At 43.1% G+C, this 24,484-nt stretch overlaps 6 protein-coding genes across 7 annotated transcripts; 1 reads left to right on the plus strand and 5 right to left on the minus strand.

The window, feature by feature from the left end:
• Positions 1-408: 408 nt before the first annotated feature.
• Positions 409-2,134, minus strand: LOC145709793 (fructose-bisphosphate aldolase C-like). Of its 2 annotated transcripts, XM_081787501.1 has the most exons (6): positions 1,973-2,133; positions 1,573-1,931; positions 1,309-1,530; positions 1,174-1,263; positions 981-1,129; positions 409-748 (listed from the first exon to the last, which is right to left on the minus strand). In XM_081787501.1, the coding sequence occupies exons 1-6, from the start codon at positions 2,098-2,100 to the stop codon at positions 596-598; spliced, it is 1,101 nt and encodes a 366-aa protein (XP_081643627.1). In that variant the 5' UTR covers positions 2,101-2,133; the 3' UTR covers positions 409-595. The 2 variants fall into 2 exon arrangements, with proteins under 2 accessions (XP_081643627.1, XP_081643626.1); XM_081787500.1 differs by having other exon boundaries at positions 1,174-1,530; positions 1,973-2,134.
• Positions 2,135-2,922: 788 nt separating this feature from the next.
• LOC145709800 (putative enoyl-CoA hydratase/isomerase YngF) lies at positions 2,923-4,146 on the plus strand. Its single transcript, XM_081787507.1, has 6 exons — positions 2,923-3,060; positions 3,106-3,200; positions 3,240-3,427; positions 3,472-3,660; positions 3,700-3,870; positions 3,915-4,146. Exons 1-6 carry the CDS (start codon positions 3,035-3,037, stop codon positions 4,083-4,085), a joined length of 840 nt encoding a protein of 279 aa, XP_081643633.1. The 5' UTR covers positions 2,923-3,034; the 3' UTR covers positions 4,086-4,146.
• A 13-nt stretch (positions 4,147-4,159) lies between these two features.
• Positions 4,160-11,091, minus strand: LOC145709004 (uncharacterized). Its single transcript, XM_081786694.1, has 14 exons — positions 10,747-11,091; positions 10,592-10,703; positions 10,234-10,407; positions 9,965-10,051; positions 8,224-9,813; positions 7,938-8,101; positions 7,555-7,893; positions 5,628-7,500; positions 5,358-5,581; positions 5,217-5,310; positions 5,087-5,172; positions 4,959-5,042; positions 4,792-4,914; positions 4,160-4,747 (listed from the first exon to the last, which is right to left on the minus strand). Exons 1-14 carry the CDS (start codon positions 11,041-11,043, stop codon positions 4,658-4,660), a joined length of 5,337 nt encoding a protein of 1,778 aa, XP_081642820.1. The 5' UTR covers positions 11,044-11,091; the 3' UTR covers positions 4,160-4,657.
• Positions 11,092-11,094: 3 nt separating this feature from the next.
• On the minus strand, positions 11,095-12,622 carry LOC145709794 (uncharacterized). The gene is made up of 5 exons (XM_081787502.1): positions 12,465-12,622; positions 12,098-12,332; positions 11,939-12,048; positions 11,669-11,893; positions 11,095-11,594 (listed from the first exon to the last, which is right to left on the minus strand). The coding sequence occupies exons 1-5, from the start codon at positions 12,597-12,599 to the stop codon at positions 11,163-11,165; spliced, it is 1,137 nt and encodes a 378-aa protein (XP_081643628.1). The 5' UTR covers positions 12,600-12,622; the 3' UTR covers positions 11,095-11,162.
• Positions 12,623-13,512: 890 nt separating this feature from the next.
• LOC145709787 (uncharacterized) lies at positions 13,513-21,820 on the minus strand. The gene is made up of 11 exons (XM_081787491.1): positions 21,799-21,820; positions 17,134-17,216; positions 16,484-16,683; positions 16,329-16,415; positions 15,774-16,200; positions 15,561-15,668; positions 15,138-15,516; positions 14,683-15,097; positions 14,524-14,602; positions 14,358-14,478; positions 13,513-14,128 (listed from the first exon to the last, which is right to left on the minus strand). Exons 2-11 carry the CDS (start codon positions 17,184-17,186, stop codon positions 14,072-14,074), a joined length of 1,926 nt encoding a protein of 641 aa, XP_081643617.1. The 5' UTR covers positions 17,187-17,216; positions 21,799-21,820; the 3' UTR covers positions 13,513-14,071.
• A 268-nt stretch (positions 21,821-22,088) lies between these two features.
• LOC145709005 (uncharacterized) lies at positions 22,089-23,768 on the minus strand. The gene is made up of 9 exons (XM_081786695.1): positions 23,669-23,768; positions 23,370-23,519; positions 23,233-23,325; positions 23,099-23,182; positions 22,906-23,058; positions 22,634-22,822; positions 22,413-22,587; positions 22,344-22,371; positions 22,089-22,299 (listed from the first exon to the last, which is right to left on the minus strand). The coding sequence occupies exons 2-9, from the start codon at positions 23,472-23,474 to the stop codon at positions 22,089-22,091; spliced, it is 1,038 nt and encodes a 345-aa protein (XP_081642821.1). The 5' UTR covers positions 23,475-23,519; positions 23,669-23,768.
• Positions 23,769-24,484: the final 716 nt, after the last annotated feature.

Raw genomic sequence — 24,484 nt, forward strand, 5'->3', positions numbered from 1 at the left:
AGACATTCCGAAAACATAAAATTCGCCTGATGCAAAAAAAATATTATTGCCAATAATCATCTAGCAATGTCACGTCGGGTAGGCGTCCTTTTGGACAGATTTGAGTATTTGATGACACGAACCTATGATGAAAACAAGGATGTAAAATTGATTCCGCTGCAGCAAGTTCCTGACAGCAACTACTCAATGGGCCGCTACCAAACATTCGAACGAATCCGACGAAAAAAGGTAAGTAGGAGCCTGGACTTCCAGCTTCGGTGTCGACGACTCTCAATAAACCAAAGAAAGACGCCAAATAATATCAGGAAGACGCAGAAACCTACAAAGCTTTGAACACGCCTCTCTACTCAAATAAAACATTGTTATCGGCAACTGTTTTAGCTGATGATAAATATGACTTGTTTAGGGTCATGTTCATATAGTATTTTATTTTTTTAATTTTCGGATTTGGTTGAGTAACAGAAAGGAGTCGTTTTGGTGAACAAAGAACTAAAGTTTTTCACAGACACAGGCAACACTTGGGTGAACTTTTTGTCTTGCGCGGAATATCGGCAACAATCACATGGAAAAATAGAAATAGAGTCATCAATTATGCTTAATACGAGTGGTTGGCAACGAAGAGGGATTCAGAGGCGGCTCCAGAAGCTTCTTCACCTTCGTATTTGCCGAGGGCAGCGAGTTTGTTTGAAGTGGCTCGGTGCATCAGGGTCTTCTGAGCGTTGTTGACGTTCTCGGGTTCAGTCTTTCCCTAAAATACCGTTGAAATATGTTATTAGGCTCTATCTCTTCAAAACTCAAAATATTTTCGATAAGGGAACACATGCGTTAATGGGAATCTCATGCGATAAAGCAGAATAAGAACTCAAATGTACTTACGAATCCTTGCTACAAAATAAACGATTAGTTTTGTCTTTGATTGATGTCGAAGTTATAGTGATAGCCCAATCTATTAATCTAGTGCTAATTTTAAAGGTACTTACACCCCATGCTTTGAGGACAGAAGCCTGAAGGGCTCGGCCGTAAGAGAAAGAGATCTTCCATGGTCGGAGCTCCTGAGGAAGCACGTTCATCGAGTTGAGGTTCTCAGTAGCCTGGAGCTCAGTCTGACCGCCAGAGAGGAAGGTGACACCTTATTAAAAGTGTTAATCTCTAGCAACAAGAGACTTATCTAACCTGGCATGGCTGGTGGCACGGTTCGTCGAAGGGCAGTAACAGTAGCGTTAGCAATTTCAGCAGAAGTAGCCTTCTTGGGGCAGTCGAGACCTAGATTAATATTGTTAAAATGAAGATAAGACTGGCATCGTTTACCTGGAGTGACCATGTTTGGCTTGAGGAGGGTTCCTTCAAGGTAGACGTGGTGATCGCTGAGAGCCTTGTAGACGGCGGCGAGGACGCGCTCGGTAACTTCCTGGCAAACTTCGATTGTGTGGTCACCATCGATAAGGATTTCGGGCTCGACAATGGGGACAAGTCCCTCAGACTGGCAGATCGAAGCGTATCGGGCGAGGACATTGGCGTTCTCGAGGATACCTCAAAGGGAATATTCTAATATGAAACATGGAAGCGCCTTACCCTGGGGAGAGGGAGTTCGGCCGTTGTCCTGGATTCGGAGGACGCATCGCCATTTGGCGAAGTCGCAACCGTCGGCCTTGTATTGTTTGCATCGCTCAGCAAGTCCGTCAAGACCCTGAGTGGTACCCTCGTTCTGGGATCCGAAGAGTGGGACGACACCCTTGTCGACCTTGATTCCGAGAAGAATGCCTCGAGAGGTCAAGCTGTCGACGAGTCGCTTTCCTTCGTTGTCCTTCTGGTAAAGAGTCTCGTGGAAGAGGATGACACCACCGATGGATTCTTCGAGTCCCTTAGGGGTGGTAAAGAGGATCTTTCTGTAGGTCATTCTGTTTTCTTCGTTGTTCTCGACTCCAATGGAGCTGAATTTGTGAGCAACTGAAGTTCTACCCTCTCTATTTACCTGAGTCGCTTTCCAATGGTGCCGGTGGACTCGTCAGCGGCGAGGATACCCTTACCATTGGCAACGATCTGTTTGGCGATTCGGGCAAGCTCGGCTTGGAGTTCGGGGGAACCAGCTGGTGGAGCCATCTCTTGTTTTTATTCAATCTGAAAGTTTGAGTTTACTTCTCTTTGCAGAAGTAATGAACAGATTTGGGCACATTGGGGGACTATAAACGTTTGCCTCTGATGTAACCCGCAGGCACATGCCCGATGGGCGAAGCCAAGACGCAAAGTTATGCAATAAACATGAGTTGAGGTTGACAGATAAGGTAACAAAGTTATTTTCCGTAATTGGCAACGGAACTGATTTTATAATTGCAAAATTTGAATCATAAATTTTTGCATTAAGCGATTAAATAAACAAATGAGCTCTTCAGCATTGAATAATAGTAGAATTTCTCTATCTCTAGAATTTCATTTTAACTGCAATTCCTCTCTTTTCCCAGTCGGCGTCTTATCCCACCCATTTCTCCACCAATGGGCGTTTTCTTTCCTTTCCTCGGGTAATGCTAAAAATTCGAAAACATTAGTGCCCCTGGTTTTACGCTAGCTTGTGACCCGTATTTCGTAAAATTCATAAAGCACCGTTCACGTTAAAACGGCTCCACTCAATGTTTCAAATATTTGTCTGGATGGGCGGAGGAGAACGTTTTCGAAATATGGCCCGACAGAACCTGTACAGTTCGGAATGAGAACATAAAAGAAATCAAGTTCTAGAAGTCATTTATGAAGATAGCGAAGAACTCATAAAAATTGATTAAAATGTAACGATCAGTACGATTTATTCGGGACCTTCTCAAGTTCAAAGCTAAACTTGGTATTCGGTTCAGCGTCATGTTTGAACTAAACACTGCCATAATGAACTTGGAGAAATGCTGCTTCGCTGACAGAGTCAATTTCTCTTAATGACGAGAAGAACGATAGATTTGCCGATAGCAATCAGAAGCAGTTGGCTCGGCACTCAACCGGTTGCGCATTTTCAGTTTTGTTTCTCACGAAAAGAGAACGCTGATTTGGAGAGATGAAACTTACACGCGCTCTTCTCAGGTTTGAACATTACAATGTATCTTTCTCCTCTGAACCTAACTATAGCTGCCCTAAATTTCCAGCCTTTCGTAAAGCTTCTACAGTGGAGCCCTTTGTCGAGCCAGTTTACGTCGAAACCCGACGAAGCTACGGAGGAAATGGTGCGTTAAAATTGAGTAGAGAAACTAAATCAATTGTAGACGTTTTCATGCTGCGTTTGAACCGCCCTTTCAAGCAAAATGCAATCAACACTTTCATGGTCGAGCATCTTATTGTGGCGCTCAAAGTCTTCCAGCAACGTAATAGCTCCGACGCGGCGATCCTCTACGCGAAGGGCGAGGACTTTAGCCTCGGATACGATTTGTGGCATTTCGACAAGCTCTTCTGCGTACGAGTGCAATTTCATAAAGCCCAATTTAATTTGCCATTCAGAACACGGAAGCACTGATTGACAGTCTCAAAATCAAGAAAATAAAAGCATCAAAGTGTCCTACTTCAAAAGCTTGCCAAAAACCAATTGTCACTGCGATTCATGGCCGCTGCGCGAACGGAGGGCTAGAATTGGCCCTCAACTCTGACTCAATTATCGCTTCTGACGACGCTGTCTTTAGTCTCCTACAGGTAAAATCCAAGTGACCCTATTTTCTAATGCTAGCATAGTACCAAATCGGACTACCCCTCATCGACGATGGACCGCAGCGCATTGCTGAAATACTCGGAGTCGACAAAACCATCGAAATGATTCAAAAGGGCACAGAATTCTCCGCCCAAGAAGCACTGGAGCTCAAGTTGATACAACAAGTTGTGTCGAAGGATGACCTCCAAGAAGCGGTGAAATGCGTCTATACTTATTAAATAAAGAACTGGTTTTTAAGGCGTTCGATGCTGCGAGCACAATTTCGAAGAATAAAGGTCCCTTCAACGAGTCCTCAGTGTTCCGCACTGTCTACGCTGAGCTGGAGAAGAATGATGCGCTCGACTTAGTGATCAATCAGTCTTCCGATCTCTTCAAAATTCGCAAAGCGGCAGAAAGAGTTGCTTTCTGATATTTCTACTCTGCTTCCTTTCTATGCGAGGCTAATAAACTTAATTCATTCATGCATATAAGGGTTGACGTGGATTTGTTGTGGATTGAGCGCAATTTTATTATTTTATATCATACAGAGCAGTTAATTTAAGCACTGCGTGCTCGTAGTGAAAGATTACTGTTGGCTGAAGAATGAAAACATCACAGGAGAATTAAAGTTTCATTCGCGGCGGCTGAGTTCGGACTCGATGTTTTGCGATAGTTAGCGAGTAGTAGCTATCCGGTACAGTGGAAACGCACAGTAGGAAAGATCAGTGAGTAGTAGCGAAGGAGTACGGTTACTCGTTGGATTTGTTCAAGGCGGAAGAAATTATTTTATATTAGAAGGAATGTTGAATTGGAAAATTTCTACAGCGACGTGAGAAACGTCGCCTTTCATGGGGAACATTGCTGTGGAAACATGCTGATATATCTGTACCAGAACGGAATAAATACAGTGTGATAGTAAGATAGGCGGTAGGGTAACTTCTCGTAGCAAGATAAATTATATCCCAAAGAGGTAAATGTTTTGTTATTTTTAAATACTCATCGTTAGATAGTAGTAATCTCCATTTGGCCGCTTTTAGACGCTTCTGCGATGCGAAGACGAGCTTGAAGAGAGGCGATTTGCTTGGAAAGGTTCTAAAGAAGAGATTATAGACTTGAACTCTGTGCTGAGAAAGTACTGTTAGTTCTTCATCTTTGGCTGAACACTCGTCACGGAACTTTCTTTTCTCGTTTTGAGCTAGATCAAGCTCGCTTTCGGAAATGTCAAGTTGCTGCTTCATGGATTTCAGTCGAAGTTCGAGCTTTAAGTTAACGTTTGTTCTTGAAAAACTGACCATTCTCTTACCACTTCGTTGTTGGCGTTATTTTTACTGGAGGAGTTTTCGGCTTGGGACAGAACATGGCGCAGTTTTTGCTCCGTTTTCTTGTGCTAAAATGTAGTCATGGCAATAATTGTCGACAAGTGATTGATACCTGTTCCATGATAATCTTCAATTCCTTCGTTTCATCTTGAAGACGCTTTTCGAGATCATCGCACTTTTTCTTCCACTCTTGCAGTTCTAAAGAAAGAGATCGTCTACTTCTTTCTCAAGTTGTAAATTACCTTTGTCTGCGAGTGACTTGACGGCTTTTGAATCAATTTGCCCGTGGCTTATTTGATTTGCTTGTTTTTCGGCTTCTCGCTGGGCAAGTTCCACCTTTTCGAAAACAATAATAACTCTGGATCTGTTTTAGAATAACGTACCTGACTCTTAAGGATCTCAATCTCGTCCTCTTGCGTAGCGATAACTTCTTTTTGCTTTTCTATGTCGACAAAGCACTCATCGCGCTCGCCCTTGAGTTCGTCATTTTCTAGCTCTACCGTGGCCAGCTGGCTCGCGATGTGATCGAAGCGAGTTTGAAGATTTTCTTTCTCCGCCATTAAGTCAGCAAGCTCATCCTCATTCTCGTCTTTTGACGCCACAGTGCCTAAAATGAATAATCAAAAAGCCGTTAAGCGAGTTATGTTGCATACCTTCTAGGCGACGTTTAAGGCGCGTCACTTCGGATTGCGACTCGAGTAATTTGTCTCTTAGTTCCCTGATGAGGGAGGCGGTCTCCTCGATAGTCGTGCCCTGATCGTTCTTTGCTTTGCGCGTGTTTTCATATCGCTCCTCAAGCAGCTCATATTTTTCCTCGATATTGTCTAGGTCTGACTCTAGAACTTCCTTTTCGTTCTTGAGCTTGGCGACTTCTTGGTCTTTTAGCTGAAGTTGTTTGCGCATTGTCTCGAACTGGCTCCGAGTGTCTGTCATATAGCCTTGCATTTCGTTCAGTGCCGCGTCTTCTGACTGCTTTTGAATATTGTCAAGTTCCTCGATGACCTCTTTTTGCTTCAAAATCGTTTCCTCTGCAGAAGCAATTTTGCGATCCTTTTCTTCAAGTGCTCTTCGCATTCTGAAAAGTTCCTTTTCGAAGTTTTTGTGATCTCCCTCAACGAGTTTAGCCTGGCCTTCGATATTTCGATGTTCCTGGTTCCTTACTGCATCTTGAAGTTCATCGTTTCGATGTCTCTCATCTTCGAGCTGCTTTTTCAGCGCAGCGATTTTTCGCCGTGCTTCGGCGTCACTACCAGGCTGCATCTTGATCTGAGCTTCCAGCTCTCTTTGGATACGTGCAACGCGAGCTTCCGCCTGAGCAAGTTGTCGTGATTTTTCGTCGATAGTTTTTGTGAGACGATCGACTTCAGGTTGCAAGTCTGGAACCTTTCCACCAGACATGCCTTCCAGTTTAGTCGCAAGACCTTTGTATCGCTCGTCAGCAGCCGCTAATTGGACTTGCAGCTTCTCAACTCGATTCTCAGCATTATCTTTAATGATAGTCTCGTCGTCAAGATTCTCCCGGATCTTTTGGTTTTCTCGCTCGAGGGTTGTCATCAGAATTGACTTCTCATGTAGGATATCTTCGAGCTCCGAAATCTTGTCGTTGGCTTGATTGAGGACTTCAGTTTTAGCTTGAAGCTCGAGTTCAAGTTGGTCGCGTCGACGAGCTTCTTGGCCTTTTCGTGTTTCACTCGCCTTGACGATCCCTTGAGATTTTCGCAACTCCGATTCGACAAGAACCACTTTTTCTTGAGCTTTGTCCAGATTTTCTGTGAGTCGACGATTAGCACGTACCTTTTCGTCGAGCTCTGCTTGTAACTCAGCTAGCTTGACATCGGATTCGGATTGATTGCTAATTTTCCTTTCAAGGTCGCGAATCTTTCGCTCAGCCTCACGAAGCTTTCGCTGGATCTCTTCATTCTCCAAGCTCGTATCGAAGCGCTCTTTTTCGATGCTTCTCTTTGTTTGATTCAACTCCCGGATTTGATTGAGGAACTTTTGGTTGTCGTCGTCCAACTTGCGATATTTCTCGTCGAAGCCTTCGATTTTGCGATCTTTCTCTTTGAGCGCGAGTTCGTTTTGCGACTTGAACTGATCAAAGAGCCGCTTTTGATTCTCAAGGTCAAGGATTTTGTTGAGCTGTTCTGATCTCCGTTGTTCTGTATGCTCAATTTCTTCTTCAAGCGAGGCAATTTTACTTTTGAAGCCAACAATGTCCTTTTGCCTGTCTTCAATTTGTCTACGCATTTCTTGCACTTGCTCCCGCGAGGCGTCCTCCATGGTATCGATCGCGATTTCTTTTTCATGTTTGATACGCTTGAGACGATTGTTTTCTTCTTCCTGCCTGGCGAGTTGATCTTCCGTTTGCTTCAAGTTTGTCTTAAGATTCTTGATCTCTGTCTGAAGCCGGGAGATTTCTGAAGTTTGTGATTTAACACGATCCTCGTTTTCAACAGTTGTTTGCGAAAACTCTTGAACGCGTTGATCCATCTCTTCAAGTTGCATTCGCAAGCGGCGTTCTGAGTCCTGTAAATGGATCATACATTGTCAAATTTTACAAAAGATGTTCAATAGGAAGACCCATTCCTTAGAGGTGTCAAGCTCGCTCGTTCGCTCTTCTAGCAATTCCGATCTATATTTGAGCTCGTCATTGACAGACTTGAGTTCCCGCTCCAGATCACCGATGCTTGTTTTCAAATCTGTAGTAGAACCAGCTTCGGAACTAATTCGGAACTTCAATTCTTCAATTTCGACATCTTTATCCTTGATTTCTTCAGTAAGGTCTTGGATATTTCGACGCATCTTTCTGTTGATTGCGTCTAATTCGGAACTTTGCTCCTCAAGATTTAGTTTGTCGTCTTCTACATGGTCGAGCATGTTCTTGTGTTTTTTCGTCTCTTGCAAGAGCTCATCGCGCTCCTAAATTCAAAATTAGCATTCGATACCATTAACGAGCGAATAACCTTTGTGATTTGCTCTAAGGACGCCTCCAAATCTTTCTTAGAAGCAGTTGTTTCTTTGAGTTCCTGGACGATGAGTTCTCTTTCCTTCAGCTCGTTTTCAATGTCCTTGTCCATTCGACGGAGCTCAGATTGCACTTTCGTATTTTTCTCCTCGGCGATCATTACTAAATCGCGTAAATTATAAACGTTCAAATATTGGTATGTGTCAATTTGAATTAGAATTTGAATCGGGTGCAATTCTGAAAAATCAAGAAACGAATACATGGCCTAATCACCGACCACGTACCTTGCTTCTGTGAAAGAACTAGCTCCTCTTTGACGAAATCCAACTCTTTTTGCAAGGCCTCCTCCTTCTTCGTATTGTCGTTGAGAGTTTCGATTTGGTTGAGCTCATTTGCTTTTGACTTGATGTCGTATTCAAGTTGAATAATCTTTCGGGAGTCAGCGTCGCGCTGGAATTGCAACTCTCGATTTTTCGCTTCGGCCTGTAGTTTTTCTTTTTCCGATTCAATGACTGCCACTTTTTGGCTGTCAAGCTGCTCGTTCAGTTTTCGATTGTCTTCCATCATTACACCGAGACGGCGCTTGAGTTCTTGCATTTGAGCTTCAGCAAGATCTGCCCTTTTCTCCCACTCCTCTGCGTTTCTCATTATAACGGACGTTTCTTCTGACAGATTCGCCGCTGACTTTGTCGCTTGACCAGATAACCGTTCTGCGTCCTGTAATCTCTTGGCTATAATTTCCTTCTCCCGACGGAGACGCAAGAGCTCGGTTGCTTGCTGGTGGTTTTGCGTTTCGATTCTTACTGTCCGCACACTGGAAAGTTCTTTCGTTTTTCTTAGGACCTCGATTTCGGCGATAAACAAGTCATCGTCTGTAGCCATCATTAATTGCTTGTTCAGACGTTCAGATTCAGCGCTTTGCTCGTCTAACTGACGCGATAGTGCTTCCTCCGTAGCTTTTGCCTCGTTTATCAACTGACGAAGTTGTGAGATTTCTTTGGTCATTTTTAGGTTGTCGACAAAAACCTTTTCACGCATATCTTCATCGTAGCCCTCTGATTCTAGTTCTGCTTCTTTCTCAAGCAATTTCGAGTTTAGTGATTCCTTCTCTAGTTTCAGGTTCTCAATTGAATGTCGATTTATGTTGCGAAGTTTCGTGATTTCTTGATCATGTGTGACCAGCTCATCTCTCAGTACTTTCCGGAGAGCAGCGAGCTCCTTTTCTTTGCGCTCCAGAAGAGCTCTTACGCGTTCCATCTCGCTTTTTCCATGAGCGGCTTCGTCTTGCATATCTTCAAACTTTGACTGCAAATGTTTGAGCTCCTTTTCGGTTTCGTTGACGGCTGGTAAAGGTGCGGGAATGAAGCGAGGTGGTAGGTCTTGCATCGGACGATTTTGAAGCGGACTGGACTCTTTCAAAGCGTTCACTAGTTGACGGGATGAGAGGGATTTTAAAGGTTGGTGAGCGGAGTAGTCGTCGGTCTGCGTTTCGTATGAAGCTTCTGCTGCTAGTTTATGCTGATAGTCATTTGAAGACTCGCTGAGATAGTGTATGCTGTGGTCGGAGGAGCCGTTTGACGCCGGCGGAGCAGGGAAAGATTGGGCCGAATCGACGGACTCGAAACGATTGATGTTTGCGTCAGTAGCTGAGTCCTGCGAGTTGCGTTCCTCTCTGTAGACTCGGCCGCGAGAGATGTGCTGCGAATCCTCGAGTCTGATCGAGCCCATGCTATCAAGTCCACCGTCGGTGAAGTTATCGGTCTCTTGGATGACGCGATGGGATGGTGCGCGGCGTTCTCGTCGTTGGATTGAGCTGATCGATCTGATGGAAGTGGTCTCGTCGTCGGTAAAGCCCGTGGCAGAGCGGAGCGACGCTGATGAAGAATTTTGTTGAGAATTATGTGATCAAGGATTGGAAAGATCTGTCTGATTGGAAACAAGAAACACCAACTAAAGCAGGACATCGCTATCGAGCAACGCTGGCTTTAGGCTACTTATACAATGAAATGACGAGCACCAACTAACCTTGGACATCCGAGTCCTGCGATATCGTCCTAGGTTTGGTGGACGGAGGACGCTCGAGAGAGGACGCATGTAATGCAAAGTAGCGACCCTTTTCTTTGGTGACACCTTGTTAAAAAAGATCCGTTATAAATAATACTTTTGGAATATAGAACGACACGAAACTAATCATGCAAAGTATTAACGGAAATGGATTCAAGTCAAATATCCTCGATCGAATATTTGTTCTAGTGAGATTAATGAATGTTTAACTAACTACTGGTGAGCACGTTCCTGGTTAGAATTTATTAAACGCTCATTACGCGGCGTTAAACTTCCATGTCTACTCGAGCCACGAGAATGGATTGGCGAGTTCTCAGCTGAAACTCTGTGATCATTGGAAGTTAACCGTTCAAGAGAGTTATTGTCGATGAGATCGATTTTGCCAGGACGTCCGAACTCATCAACTGTCATAATAAATAGATGAAGTATATGGAGATATATACAAAAGAAAATACAACGATCAAATTCATCTGGACATAATCATAAACAGATCCCAGAGAAAAGAAAAGGGCAGAAGAATATGATCTATGTATTTATAAGACAATGAACATGCACACTGATGAAACCTCTCAAGAACCTGTAACTTACCGTTGCTTTTCGATTTGGCATTCCCGTAGGGATTGGAACGCGTTGGGGCAGACTGATAGGAAGAGACGTTAAGTCGTTGATTGTCCGACATCCGCGTAGGATTAGATCGATACTACAACATTCAGATGATAAAACAGAGAAAATGGATTACTAACAGAATCAGGGCGAGCGTAATTTTGCGGCTGCTTGCTCACAGACTGCTGGTACTCCCACTCTCTGTCCAGAGTGTGCGATGCCGACTGCGGCATAAACTCGTTAGCATCATTTCTGGCTATCAGCTGCTCATCGTCAGAAAGGTTCGAATCAAAGTCGGCTTTCTTAGGTGCCGGGACGAACTTTTTCTTGGCATCTGAACCCTCTAGAATCACAAAGGGGTGCCCTTTCAAGGCTTGAATTGAGACTTTCACTCCAAATTCGGACTCTCGAGCCGAATCCGATCCCGATTCTACCATGTTACTGCATAAGTAATCTCTGAAATGGACAGGTTACATAGTTCTGGTTACTTAGCTGAAGAAATGTAGGTAAAGAGATTGAACTGGAACAGAACTGCGAAGGGACGTCCGGTTGACATTTAAAACTTTGATAAAAGCGATTTCTGGCGATTTAATATTCCGCAATCCACGATCGTTGCAGAAGCTGTCATGGGCCCCGGCCCAATAGTAGGATTGTTAATCAATTCTGACTTCTTCTCCATATTCAGGAAATTCTGCCGCTTGTTCATCGTCACAATGTCGAGCTCGGACTTCTTCTCCCACGCGAGCCACTTTTCTTTCTCTTTTTCTAGCGCCGTTTCCGACGATTCAAATGTCGGCCGCAACGCCACGGGTACACCTTTCAAAATTTCCTCCTTTCTTTGTTCGTTACTTCTGAGCGATTTCTCCTCAGAATTAATCTTTTCCGAATAGTTAGTTTTGTTCTCATCATCAGCCTCACTATGGGTGGTCTCCTCCGCTGCGTCCAGGGCGAGCTGTCTGTCAATCATACCGGGAATGTACGTGTCCGACTGAAAGAAAACTTAAAGCCGCCGTACTTATCAAATTTCATGTACTTTGAATCAAAAAGAGCAAATTTCTTTACCTGAAGGCCGAGGGCGATCCTTTCCAACAAGAGCGGATCTTTGTCTGCGCCCGTTTGCTCCGCCAGTGCCATCAAATGCTGATTGTTGGGGTAGTAGTAGGCGACCGGTTGCACGCAGGCACACTCGATCTCAATCAAACTGTCCCAACCTTCTTCGATTTCGCCGATAACTTGGAACTTGCCGTCCATGTCTGCGTGCGCATCGTATGTGATCCCAAACATTGTCTATTTAAAAGCAATAGTTTTAAATAGTGGAATAGAGAACCTAACCTCTGCGTGCGGATTCCTGCCTGAAATAAGCTGACGCATGAAATCTTCTTTGCGTAAATATCGCTCAGGAATGCGCGTTACTGCCGTGAGGAGTCCCTCCCTGTTGTGCACTAGAATTGTCAGTTAAATCAAAAGATTTTCTCTGCAAAGTAGATTTACCAAGTGGATTGTCAGTGTTCTGTTCGAGGTAAGGGTGTGCGCGCAGCATAAACTCCCAAAGTTTTCTCAATTCGAAAAGGTCAACGTCGCTTTTACCAATCGTGGAGAACGCGACAGCCTCCCCACGGCCAAGGCCGGCTCGTTGGAATTCCGATCCGATAAACTTCCCTTCCGACACTAATTTGAGAAAATTGTCGCAGTAAGGAGCCGTCCACTCGCCCAAGTCGTCGAATATCTATATTCTAAAATACTTTCAGCCAGGCACAGCGCGAGTCTCCGCATTATTTAATTAATTTACGAATTATTCAATCAATTCACTTGCAACTGTCATACAATTAAATAAATTCTAGTGATCAGATGCACTAACCTTGAAAACGATTCTCCCCGCTGGAATTTCATCGACAGCAATGTCAAAGTAGACTTTAGTCGAAGAGACGGAAATAGCTTTCCTACTTTTGCGCGACATCGTTGCCCGGCCGAGCCATTTGTAAAGAGCACTCATTCTGAAAAAACGAAGATTCGATGGAGCAATTGCTTGCAGGTGTAGTGTCTCTGATCGCTGTTAGTCTCCATATCTGTGAGTAGATAAACAATGTTCCTTGCATAACGGGCTTGTAGTAATGTTTTGGGCGCGCACAATTGACCCGGGAGGAATTCGCCACTACTGTTTGCTCTATGACGCGGCTGCAATAGTTGAATTTTGGCGGGGCTCTCCCTTTTCGTCCGATTCTTCCGTTGAGAGTAAACTTGGTAGAGTATCAAAAGGTATGAATAATGAAGCGTAATCTGAACGTGCGCGCTATTCGAGCGCTTTGGGCCGGATTGGGCGCCAGCGGCCCGGCCGAAACGAAAAAAGGACATTGACTGCGGTCCGTGGTACAACCGCCATTCTAGCGCCTAGTCCGCACCTCGCTTAAAAACAAACCTCATCCCCTAATTGGACTCCTAATCGCCGAGAAAGCCGTTTTGGACCAATAAAGGCTATTCAATAATTTGTTCTACAGCTAGACTAACTTTTTCAAAAGTCAAAGTAAAAAAATGCAATTGCATTCTGTCATTCAAAGCGAATAAATTCAACTAGCGTTTTGGATGATCGAATGATTGACGAATCAATCAAGCTCTGCAGATCTTCAGCGTAGCTTTTTGAAGACTTCGCGAAAGGGTTTCGGTCATACCGTCTCTGTAACTTGAAATCCAAAAATGGTACAACTGAGATGCAAATTTTAAATTTTGAGAGAATGCATGATTGAGGCTTAATCTTTTGCTCGATTTTCTTGCTTGTGATTGAGATAATAATAGGGTTGCACTTCTGAAATCGCCCTCGGCGAAAACCACTTTCACATATTTAAAAATAGCTAGAAACAGGTAACTTCTATTGGGCACCTTTTTTGCACAAAAAAAAAGAGTCACGGGAGTCGGTTTTGTATAAAAAATTTATTTCCTATCTTTAGAAATTTTATAATTTGTATTAACATAAATTTTACGAAGGATAATATTTTGTGTAGTAGCAAAATAGGTTTGGTTTGGGTTTGACATGGATATCATGGACAGGCAACGTGACTTTCGGCGAAAAGAGCAGTAAGGTTACAGTGACCCTTATCGCTTTTTTCTAGTTATATATAAATTTTCATGGAAGACATCAGTGTTAGTAAAAAGCAGAGAAAGCGTAGGTTATAAAAATAAAACTTTTTTTGGAAGAAAAGAGTGAGGCTGCGAGGGAACCTAAAGGAGGCGCCGGACGAGCTTTGGAAGTAATTTCATTTAGCGAGAAGGTAAGTATAAAAATTAAAATTATAAATGCACATAAATAATATAAACAAAGTGCACGTATGGTTTAGGTGAAAAATTAAATTTCAAGAGTGGAAAAAGAGATTCTGAGAATTCTTTCCGCGCTCCTAATTTAAAAATAAAGGATGTATAAACATCAGGGTTATGATTTTTTGAAGAGGATAGACGATTTCAGGCGAGTTGAGGTCATTTGATATTGAGAGCCATATTGACAGGAGTCGAGCAGAGCGGACACTGCGAATCCTTAAAATAACAATTACGAGTTTGTTAGACCAAAATCTTTCGTTTTCCTGAAATTCAGTCATTATGACGTTATTGAAAGTAAAAAATTGAGAATCGAAAAGGTGTGCGATCGTGGTTTAAAAATTGTGCTGAACTTTTACCTGCGCAGGAATTTGATTTAGAAATTTGTTAAGTTGGTCTCTAGTAGTTCAATCAAATACAACTGTGTTAAATAAGTGGTTTTCCTCACCGTCATGGCAGCAATAGTGAGAGCACAGGTGTAGCAAAAGGACGAGTGACCGCAAGGCACCAGAGCGGCAGAACGCGAGTTTTGGTGGCACAGGATGCACGCCGCTTTCCCACTCACCGAACTGAACGAGAGTTGGTTCTACACTTGAGTTGAGCCTCTTTCTTACCTGATGTCGGAGAGGGACTCGGTGCCGTAGCCGGACTCGAGGGTAGACATCGAGCGCGTATCGTCCGATGGCGATGGGGCTGAAAAAAGTAATGCTAGTTTGATCGAGCATGGCGATTCATAACGCAACTGTTGTAGCGTTTTTGAAGTGGGTACTTACATCTAACGAGATTGCGAGTCAAGAGACTGTTTGTCATCGGGGCAGTTAGCTGACCAGTAGTCGTCATTTTTTTGGGAGCTTGGACAGCGCCATTGACAGAGGGAAAGTTTTGCATGTCGCGCGACGAGCGCAGCGTTGTCTGTTTCTGTTTAGTTTGGATGTAAATGCCATCGCCAGCTGCGATCTTCTGAATGTTCGGCGGCGTTCTGCGCTGCTTGGAAGAATTCGCGAAGTTCGGTGCCAAGTTAACGCTCGACGGCTTTTGGATTGGCTTTATCACTTTGGTGGCGGCGGGACACCACGAGGCGGCGGTTGGGTTTAGCTTTGACTTGCTAACATCGACTTCTACTTTCTCTTCTTCTTGCTTCTTCTGGATGCTACGACCAACATCCTTGTCCAGATCAACTCCGATTTCCTGAAAAAGTTCGGCCACAAGATTTAATTGAAAGAAATACCTTGAGGTTAACAACAATTTGCGGCGTGTCGTCTGTGGGCTCAACATCAGCAATTGGCTTTGACATCGACTTTTGGTAAAGTGCGAAATTGTTTTTGAGACTCAGAGAATTGATGTCCAGCATTGAAGTAGAATCTGTTAAAGATTCGTTATTATTCAACGAAGCAGAGGGCGGCGAGCTGGGCTGTTTGAATGAAGAAATACAGGAGCCAAGAAGACTTCCACCCAAAAGAGGTGGCATTTCAGTCGGCGTAGGGGTTTCGGAGGGTCGTGAAAAACTAGGGAAAACGGGACGAGGGGAGGAGACACCAGCCTCGACATATGGCTTGTGCTTGTTGGTTGTTGTCGTTGAATGCTGTAGAGCAGAACTGCTATTCAAACTGAAAAAAAAAATAATTTTTTTAGGTTCGTCTTTGAAGAGTACCTCTGGAGGAACTGATCCACTTTCTGCCTGTCGCCGATAGAGAGCGAGCCGAAAGCCTGAAGAGCAGCCAAGGCACGCTCGGAGGTGCTTGCAGAAGAGTTTCCAGCACTGAAGTGTTTGTTTAGAACTTATCTGCTAAACTGATCTCCTAATCAGTGAATTATCGTTTTAGCTGTCGAAAGTCGCGCGTTCTCATGCTTGTCGATTACTTACATTGGATTCTCGATTTCGCCATCATCGCCAATATCAACACCATTGGCGGCGAAGTCAAGGTCGCGATCGATAGAACCGGTGCCCGTCCTCGTCGCGATGTAGGCTTCGATTTCTTGCTTCGCGACTTCGACGTTCTCCGGGAGACCTGTCACTTCGAATACTGGGTCTTTCTCGCGACTTGGGGTGACGATGTAAGTGTGCGTCTCGTTCTGTATCCTTTTGATGGTAGATCCGCGGGGACCAACGACCAGGCCGACGACTTTGTAGGGGACTCTCACTTTGACGGTGACAGTTCCATGTTCGGATCCGAGAACACCGTGGGCGGCTACCATTGAGCCAACCCGTGTTCGCTGAGCGCGTATAACAGTAAAGTGCTCCGCTGCCTCGCGGATCTCAGCAGCTGCGATAGCGACGTCTTCCGCTCGCCCTGACAGAAATTTATAAAGTTTGTTTATCAAGCTCCTCAATGGAGAGGAAATGGCTGCTTAATCGTAATGGCCAGCGTAAGTGGCGCCGCTTTGAAATCGCTGAAGGCCTCCCGATTTTTATAATCACCTGTTATTACAAATTGTGGTTCCTCGCCACGGCCAGGTGTCTTGATGTAAGTGTTTGTCTTCTCTCGAAGAATTCTGATTTTACAGCCTAAATGACTAGTCAGCAATATTGAAACTCCAATAAAATTCTATCTGCAGGGTATTAACGAATGTTACCTTGCTTGCCGACGATTTCAGCGACGTGTTCCGAAGTTGGCACTTTTATTGTTTCCTTCGTGTTTTGGCATTTCTTTGGAGGCTCGAGTAGCGAAAGATCGGGCGCACAATCGTTCTTTTTGTTTCCGCCGACCAGTCCTAGCGCGTGCATTTCTAGCGCTAGCTGCATTACTCCCTTGGCCGCGTTACTCTTCGGATCACTAATTAAGTCTTTTAAAATCGCACTCAAAATACTTATCGCCAAACTTCATAAGGGCTCCGTTCCCAGAGAGCAACTCATCAAGAGCTAAGCAAATTTAAACTTCCTGATTGATGATTTTCTGAGAGTCCTCAATTAACAAGAATTAACGATAGTTTTCCGTTGTTAGAAGATCAACCAGAAATAACTAAAATTTGCGAAACAGATTCGAAACAATAAATTAAGTAAAATATCAACTATTAATCTTAATAAATCTTCTAAAAAATAACTATTTTTCTACATTCCCAAATTTGGACGGCTTAAATTCGTAAGCATAAATTTTGAAATTCACTAGTTTAAAACTTTTTTTGTTTTTACAGGTGGCCATTTGAACTTTGCCCCTTAATTTTGGAGTATTGGCATTGCGCATACAGTTGCACTTCTTTCATAGAAGAAAGAGAACAGCTCTTACCTTCCATCCCCATAGAGAGTAGAGATTGAGCCCGATGTAAGCAGGTCCGACATGACTTTCCAGGCAACAAACTGGACTCGTTTCTGAATGTTGAGTTGAAGAAATTCCATTTTTATTGAGCTGAGCGTCTTCAGTAGTCCCTTTATATCAAGGTGATTACTTGGCAGCTTGGGGGTCTTTCGAGCGATCGGGTGATACTTCTAACGGGAGCAAAATTACCGAGACAAGCTCGTGACACATTTACAAGGAGATAAAACTCGTATTTATCCAGTTGGAGAGCTTTACAGAGCGTGTGGCAAGTGCGCTTTTACAAGCTTTATCTTTCGCAAATGGATACCGATTCAGCGGAACTATCTGAGAAAAAATATTCATAAATGCCTCAACAAAAAGGCGGGGGTTACCATGCGACTCAGATACTTCATCCGGTTTAGAGGCTTTTTTATTTTTATTTTATTGTTTCAAACTTTCAATGAAAAAAGTTTATTTTTTAATTTCTCCCTTCCCTGAACGGGCCAAACATGCTGAGGCTGAATATTCGGACTCCAGATGTTGTTATTTATGCTAGGGATATTCTCGCTGAGGCCAATCATTATGGCTTCTGTATTTTTTATTCTCTAATCGCAAGAAGGTTGTACTCCTCTATGATTCCAACAGCGTTAAAAATTATACGAAAATGTGTTTGGCTATCGAGAGATTTGGATTGTAGAACGGCAGGTTCGAACAATCAGCTCTGCAGGCTGGACAGTCAACGGATGACTCCTGGTGAGGGCGCCACGATGACGCAAAAACAAATACAGAGCTGCTTAACCCTGACCAGTTCCACCGGATCACCGGATCACACATAATTTTTAAACTTCCCCAATTGTGAGGCGAACACTCTTTGATCATTAGGGCGGATATCCGCGCAATCAACCACAAAAGTCAGCGCTGAACTGTCCGAAATACCAGACAGGAAAGAAACCAGCGCGATCGGGAAGTCGGTGACCTCCAACTCACTGAGGCCTCATTTCCTGGTCACTTTCCGTTTCCCTTTTGATAATGCGAAAAATGTCTCTACTTCGACAATTGTTGCAAATTGAAATAGAGGCGATTAAATAAGTGTCATCAATGACTTCTTGGTTGCACTGTAAAAGAGGTCAATAGTAAGTATGAAGAATCGCCGACTGTAAAAATTGAGCAGAACGCGTCAATCAGAGTACATTCGACAATATCCTCTCCACTCGATTTATGATAAGTGGGTATCGCTGCAAACGCGTAAATCACCGCATGTCGATTTTTACACATCTGCCGTAGCCGAATGCTTTCTTGCAAAACGACCTCAAAATCGAGCATTTAACTGTTTCCTATCGCTCTGATGATTGTGTATTCGTGTTCTAAGGCAGCCTTCGCACGCCGCAGCGATCCTATCAAAGGGAGCATTAAATTGATTTTATTAGGCTTTTATGAAACGCTCCTATTCATTTCTACCTGAACGGGCAATTTCTATCTGGCACTTCAGCGCGCGTAAAATAAATTTTCAGTGATCCCAATAAAGAATCATTCTAATCGAATTTCATAATTATCATTGATTGTAAATACTGGCTCGGAGAATTGTCGAGTACCTCTGCTTTTCCCACGGGCTTACTTGAGTCCCTAATGCCCTCGAGACGGACGTATGGGAATGGTCAGCGGAAGTGGGATTAAACAGCTTTCGCAAAATTAGCAAACCATCTCAAACTTTAGCACAGAACAGATGTTCGGTTTTATCGTAGTGACCAGTTCCCTGGAGCTTTACGAGCCGTGCTAAATTCGAATCGCACTGTGTTTATTCAATCTGCCATCGAACTTGCCTAGCATCTGTCCCACAAATTCTACCATTGAAGAAAAAGTATTTAATTTAGTGATTATAAAAATATGGATTATCATAATTTGGAATCATTTCACAATTTCCATAAACTAGCATTTACATTCAAGAAGATTATTTACCCAGCTGGTCCAGAGAATCAGCAAAAGTCTAATCTACGAACTTTTATCAAGTGCATCTCACACATACTTCTAAGGCGGTGTTGACAAATATTCTTGCCAAACAAAAACGTTTGAATGTTTCCTTGGCGGAATATTTCACCAGCTTGGTGTTAAAAAATAAAAAACAGACGCGAAGATAAAGTATCATTGCCGATCACTCAAAGTCCGAAAAAATAACAGCTCGATCAAAAATTTGGACAGTAAAGCTCTTTCGTCGTCTTTGGCTTCATCCTTTTGTCTTTTCTCTCTCTTTGAGTGGCGATGATCACGGAGGCCGTGTATTTTGACTTGAGCGATCGACTGATGCTCCAAAATCGATGAAGACTGGCGCTCCTTTCAAAATTCATTTTTACACTTTTGAGACGCCATCAACGATCTCATCGCGAGGAAATGCCTGTTTGTTTTCTTTAGGTTTTTGGAGGAACATAGCTACGCACTTGTCCACAGGATACGCTCGTAAAGCGAGTAATAACGCGAGGAACTAGCTAGAAAGCCACAAAATGCTGCTTAGGGAGTCTGAAAGAGTCAAGAAAGAGTCCGAGGCTAGGTGTGTCGCTCACCCCGCTGCCAGAATAACAATGAACCTAATTTAACGAGAAGAGAACAGTTTTTTCTTGGCGAAAATCTCTCAAGTAGGCCACTTGACTTCTGGGTAATCTCTCTCAGAGTGTAACTGATCACAGAGCCGAGTTCGTCATCGCAGATCCAGAGGATTCTGACAACGATGCTCAACCTAGTGTCACCTAGAAATAGCGCTAACACACGGCTCATCGCGTAGGCGAGCAAACGATTCAGCTTTAGGGGATGGGCGCCATGTGTGCCGTAATCTTACTCCACCACCGGTCGGTTACTCCGACACTTTCAACCCAAACACGCCGACCAGAGCTCGATTTCCGCCTGGAAGCTCTCAAAAACAGCTCCACTGATACAAGATGATTACTTCTGCTAATTTCATCCAAGTATCGATTATTCTTTAACGTTTGAAATACAGTCTACTCGCACAATTGGCCCTAATTTGGTTTGCGAATCCCTCAAAAAAGACCGAATTCTGCGGGTCCGAATCGTTGCATAATTTTTCATTTTTCGTGAAAATCGCAAGAAGGGCCGAATTATGCGAGTCTAAATTGTGCGAGTCGACTGTACCTTTTTCTGTACGATAGTATTTTCGCTGGAGCGAGAAGTCTGACAAAGACTCTTTGTTCTGCGCTGAAAAGGGATAAAGTAGTGATTAGATGGATGCCTCTCTCTCTCTTTGATTTTTTCGACCTATGATGTTAAAAACTATTATTATAATTTAAGCAATTTGCGATATGAATATTGTGCTATCATTTGTGACGCGTCGCCTCGGAATGCCTAGATTTCCCATAATGTTTCCACTTTTTTCATCATTATGAATTTAATTCCCACGACAAATGTCGAGTTAGGTTTAACTTTTATTTGCCGAGTTTTGACCATCTAGTAGGAAGTAGCTAACAAAGACAGTAACTCACCCGTGACCAAGCCAAAGACCCGTTACTGCTCTATGAATCGTTCTCAATTGGCAGCGTAATTCCTAAAGAATTCCTTTGGTAAAGCAAAAGCGATAGTAAAGTGGGCGTATAAGAACTCGAAACTCACTTGCACCGTTTTCCACCCGAGTGAGTTCCAATATTCCTCTCACAATAAAAGCTCTTATAAAATGTCTTGTCTATCTATTCGCGCTTATCCTCCAAATTGAGGTATAATTTCAGCCTCTCGCGGAGAGCAACTCTCGTCTGGGTCACTGAGCTCGGACAAAGGCGATCGCCAAAGGCTGTGTCTGTCTCTGCCCTTGAGTTGTTGCTGCTCATCTCGTGACGGATTCTGTTTGAACGAGGATCAGCGCCGACAGATCTTAGGCTCTGGAGATGCGTGTTTTCTTCCGGGCTCTTGAGCAGCGGCCGCACCCTGATCCCACATCAATCATTCTGTGCCCGGCGCACTCTTCTGAAACGATTCTTTGTTTTCTTTTCCTTTGAGCCTAGAATCATTGACTCTTTCGGAAGAGTCTTTCCTTCCTATTTTACAGAATTTGAGCGCCATATGTGCGTTGACACTTCAGTATTGGAAAATGCGAGTACCAGCAGAATTGCTGCGAGCAGATGGCGAAAATGGACAGATTGTCATGTCACGTTTCGGAAGTGCGTAATTAGCCCGAAATGCTTGTTTTAGGGCTCACTGTGGCAGTAATACAACTTCCCGGAATCCAATAAATTCTTCCTTATTTGACGGGGCAAACAGTGCATGAAGATAAATTGCAACTTGCAACTACTTGATCTACCTATCAGAAGAGTGTCTAAACAACAATTGAGTGATAGCGCCCATCCGGTACGCATGATCATTTCTACTTTACTCGGAATTATCGATCCGGAGCAAACACCAACTGGAAAAGAGAAAATATTTTTGTGCGATATAAAACCAACTTAGGGCCATGTTTATGATTCCAATTTCCAAATTTAACCATCTTCTTATCCATAAAAAACAGTAATTAGTATTTGCAATAGCGGAGCCAAATAATTGTCTCTAATATATCTGAGGCTGGCGACCGATGGCGACGGTGACACTTACGCCTGTCATAACGAGCGGCCGATTTATGAAAATTTGCGATTGATGTGGCCGACGATATCATTTTTAGGGTCCTACCTCTTCTCTTCTCTGTCTTCTCTTCCACTATTCTCTGTAGATTAGCTGGCTCGACTTAAATTCTACGAATTGATCTTAATCGAAGTGTCACTTCTCACTTATGTGCAAAACACCTGCTTTGCATTTATTCTCAATAAATTCGGCCCCCGTAAGCATGTGAGACTTTTCACAGGACTAAAACAAATACTTTGTTTTTCAACATTGTTCTATGAGATATTTTATTACTCAAAATCGAGCTACAGTCAGTCTGTTTTTGATTTCAAGGCATACAAGTTATAAATATTAGTCGTCTAATCGGCATATTCAACATAAGCGAATGGGACGTATCCGCTGTCTTCTGTGAGCAGGTTTACTACTTTAACCCAGCCATCGCGAACGTCTTTAGCACGATGAAAATCTGCTACCCGTCTAGGGCAACTAAAGTCATTTATCTCATCGTTTCCTTTGTATTTGAAAAGCTCGGCGGTGCTTATACCGACATGCGCTCCTCTTTTAACAGACCTGAACAACTAATGAGTTCTGACATTTCTTACTTATCAAAGTACATTGCACCCTGGAATCCACCTTCAAAGTCTAAACAAAGAATTAGCACACTGACTAAAACTATAGTAAACCTTGAATGATGATTGCTCTCTTGAAAGATCGACCATCTTTGAGAGTTATAAATTCTCCGGCGTTCTCGATTTGCTTCAGCCTTTCGTTCTGCTCTGCGCTGTTAAGGACACTCATAGAAACAGAAACTCGTCTCTCATCTTCTTGACCATCGGTACTCGGTGGAAGCTCGGGAAACTAGAATATTAAGTCTTATTAGGTAAATTTGAAGACTCATTTGAACCTTGAACTGTTCCAGATCTTCAATAGTGTTCAACGGCGTTGGGGGTGCCTCGTTTTTCTTTTGTTCCAAATTTTTGAACAAAATATTCGAATCAAGGTCTTTATCTATTTTGTGGAAGAATTCCGTCACTTCGGTGGTGTCATTGAGCACTTGCTGCAATGACCTCGTTTGACACTGGCTGAGAGAGAGCTCATAAATTAAAGCCTCAAAATTAGTTTGAAAGAGCAAGTCATCAAGAGAACACTTTTATAGGAGCCTTCCCTAAACGCAACAAGATTTGTTTGCCAAGATTCAGTCAGTTGCTGGTGGACTTCAAATTCCTTTCGGCAGAATTCTGGAAGATCATTCTCATAGTAGTTTGCTTGGAGATTGTTATACGTTGCAATCTGATTATCGTGTTCAGCTTTAGCTCTTTCTTTAGGTCTCTTTTAACTTTCTAAAACGATAATTCATTTGAAAAAAGGCCCCTGTCCTTGCAACGAGAGCTTCCTTTACATCGACTGCTACCCTAAGACGATCTTCTCTCTTGATGTCATCTTCGCCAGTAGCCTAGGAAAACAGGTATGTTTATCCCAAATTTATTTAAATCATCGTTTTACCGTAAATTTGCTGTATTCATCCTGAGCTTTGTCCAGTTCGATAGATTGCTTGTTAAACTCAGATTTTGCATGTTTTACGCGACTCAGTTGCTCCTTAAAATGAAAATGAACAACTTTATTGAGGCGAGTTTGTAAACCTTGAGTTCCTTTTTCGCATTTTTGTTTGATTTTGAGATTTTCTTTAGTTGATCATGAGCATCTTCAAGTGACACGATGAATTTCTGTTCGACAGTTGACTTCATCGACAATGAACTCACCTCGTTGTTGTCCGCAACTTTCAGCAAATACTAAACAGATCATTTTGGTATTTGCTCAAAGTTCTCATTGAGAGTATTAACATGAGTCGAGAGTATAAAATACCATCGCCCTGTCAATAGCTGTTTGGGGACCACAACACTTCGCCCTCAAAACCACCGTATTGATCGAGACATAAAACCTGGAACAAGTTGATAATCGCCTCGTGCTTTGAATATTCGGCATGCGGCTGGCTATCCAACTCTTTGTGTAGCTTTTGGTAGTCCCGTAAGTGAGAGTTAGCTTTCCTAGGACTGTAACCACTAGTCTTTGAAATAAGGGGAATTAGTTTCACAATCCATTCCTATTTCGCCAATGCGCTTCGAATATTTATGTTGAGCTTGTGCTATTTCGGTGAAGAGATTTTTAACTATCGAAGGCTTCAATGCTTGATCCGTAAATTATGATGAATCCCACATTCTTAATGTGGAGGAATCGACAACGAAGAGCCCATTTCCTGAACAGTCTTTGAATCAAGATTTCCAACAGCATGCTCGAAGTCGTCCATCGATGCCCAATTCTCTCCCCAGTCGAACTCACCGGAAAACTTATTTCTGTCTATCGGAGGAAGAATCGCCTGTTCATGAAACACGTCGTCGATAGTAGGAGCATCCTTGGGTTTCTACTTTCGGTTTTCGTATTTTCAAAATGTTGAATAACTAAATTCATGAAAAACTTCCTGTAGTACGTGTACGTCAATCACATCTTTTATCCTGAAAAATGTATAAAATCATTCGATCAAATATTAATGAAATCAAACCTCAAAAGTCCCCTTGGAAGCGAGGAAATTCCAGAGCGTTTGCTTGAAATAGAAAGATTGTCTCTTGAATGCGCTCTGCTCATAGAAGTGGAAATCGAAGTCGTTGCTTTGATCGTCTTGTCGATGCTTCTATCAACGAAGTCATTGAACACACATTTCGCGACACTTAGTTTTTCTTTTATTTTTTTCTTGCTCATC

Source organism: Oikopleura dioica, chromosome XSR (assembly GCF_907165135.1).
Source record: "Oikopleura dioica chromosome XSR, OKI2018_I68_1.0, whole genome shotgun sequence".
Lineage (NCBI taxonomy): Eukaryota > Metazoa > Chordata > Appendicularia > Copelata > Oikopleuridae > Oikopleura > Oikopleura dioica.